Source organism: Elephantulus edwardii, unplaced genomic scaffold (genome assembly GCF_000299155.1).
Source record: "Elephantulus edwardii isolate Elephantulus edwardi_28Jun2011 unplaced genomic scaffold, EleEdw1.0 scaffold00127, whole genome shotgun sequence".
NCBI classification, from domain to species: domain Eukaryota; kingdom Metazoa; phylum Chordata; class Mammalia; order Macroscelidea; family Macroscelididae; genus Elephantulus; species Elephantulus edwardii.
The window spans coordinates 2,148,622-2,149,212 of NW_006399877.1; the positions used below are offsets into that span (position 1 = coordinate 2,148,622).

General features: G+C 58.7%; 1 protein-coding gene across 1 annotated transcript in view; it reads right to left on the reverse strand.

The window, feature by feature from the left end:
* The window catches only part of TRAF3IP1 (TNF receptor-associated factor 3 interacting protein 1), a 54,138-nt gene that overhangs the window by 2,090 nt on the left and 51,457 nt on the right, over positions 1–591 (reverse strand). The window contains exon 17 of the mRNA XM_006893507.1: positions 1–222. Within this exon, the coding sequence (XP_006893569.1) occupies positions 1–222 (222 nt within the window). The remainder of the gene's footprint in view (positions 223–591) is intronic.

Sequence of the window (591 nt, forward strand, 5' to 3'; positions counted from 1 at the left end):
CTGCTCCTCGTGCAGGGCCTCAGCATGCTGCCGGCTCTCACTGTGCCACAGCTGAAGCTCATTGTGCATGGCGTCCACGTCCTCCTGGATGTAGTCCATGATCTTGCCCAGAGGTAGTGCGCTCTTGCACAGCCCCTGGATGGATGCTCGAAGCTTCTCGATGTCCTTGGAGACAATGTCCTTCTCCTTCTTCCAGGCTGACTCGTAGACCAGTGATGTCTCCTGCAGGCCATGGGGAGACATGAAGAAACACCTTCAACCCCCAGCCTGCGGGCTGCCAAGCACCCTGTGCAGGGCTGGGAAGGAAGTCCCAGGTCAGGTCCAGCTGGGTCCCACAGAACACGTGGTACAGCTTCGACTCTGTTAAGCAGGTGAGTGGTGTGTGGATACACGTGAACATGTGGAAGGAGGACAAGACCACAGACGAGACTGAGAGTGACTGATGGTCAACGAGGATAAGGGCTGCCTAGGCTGAGGTGGAGCCCTGGAACCTGTGCAGGGAGTGGGGTGCAGGGAGGAGAAACAGGGTGCAGGATGCAAGGAACAGGGAACAGGGAGCAGGGTGCAGAGTGCAGGGTGCAGGGTGCAGGG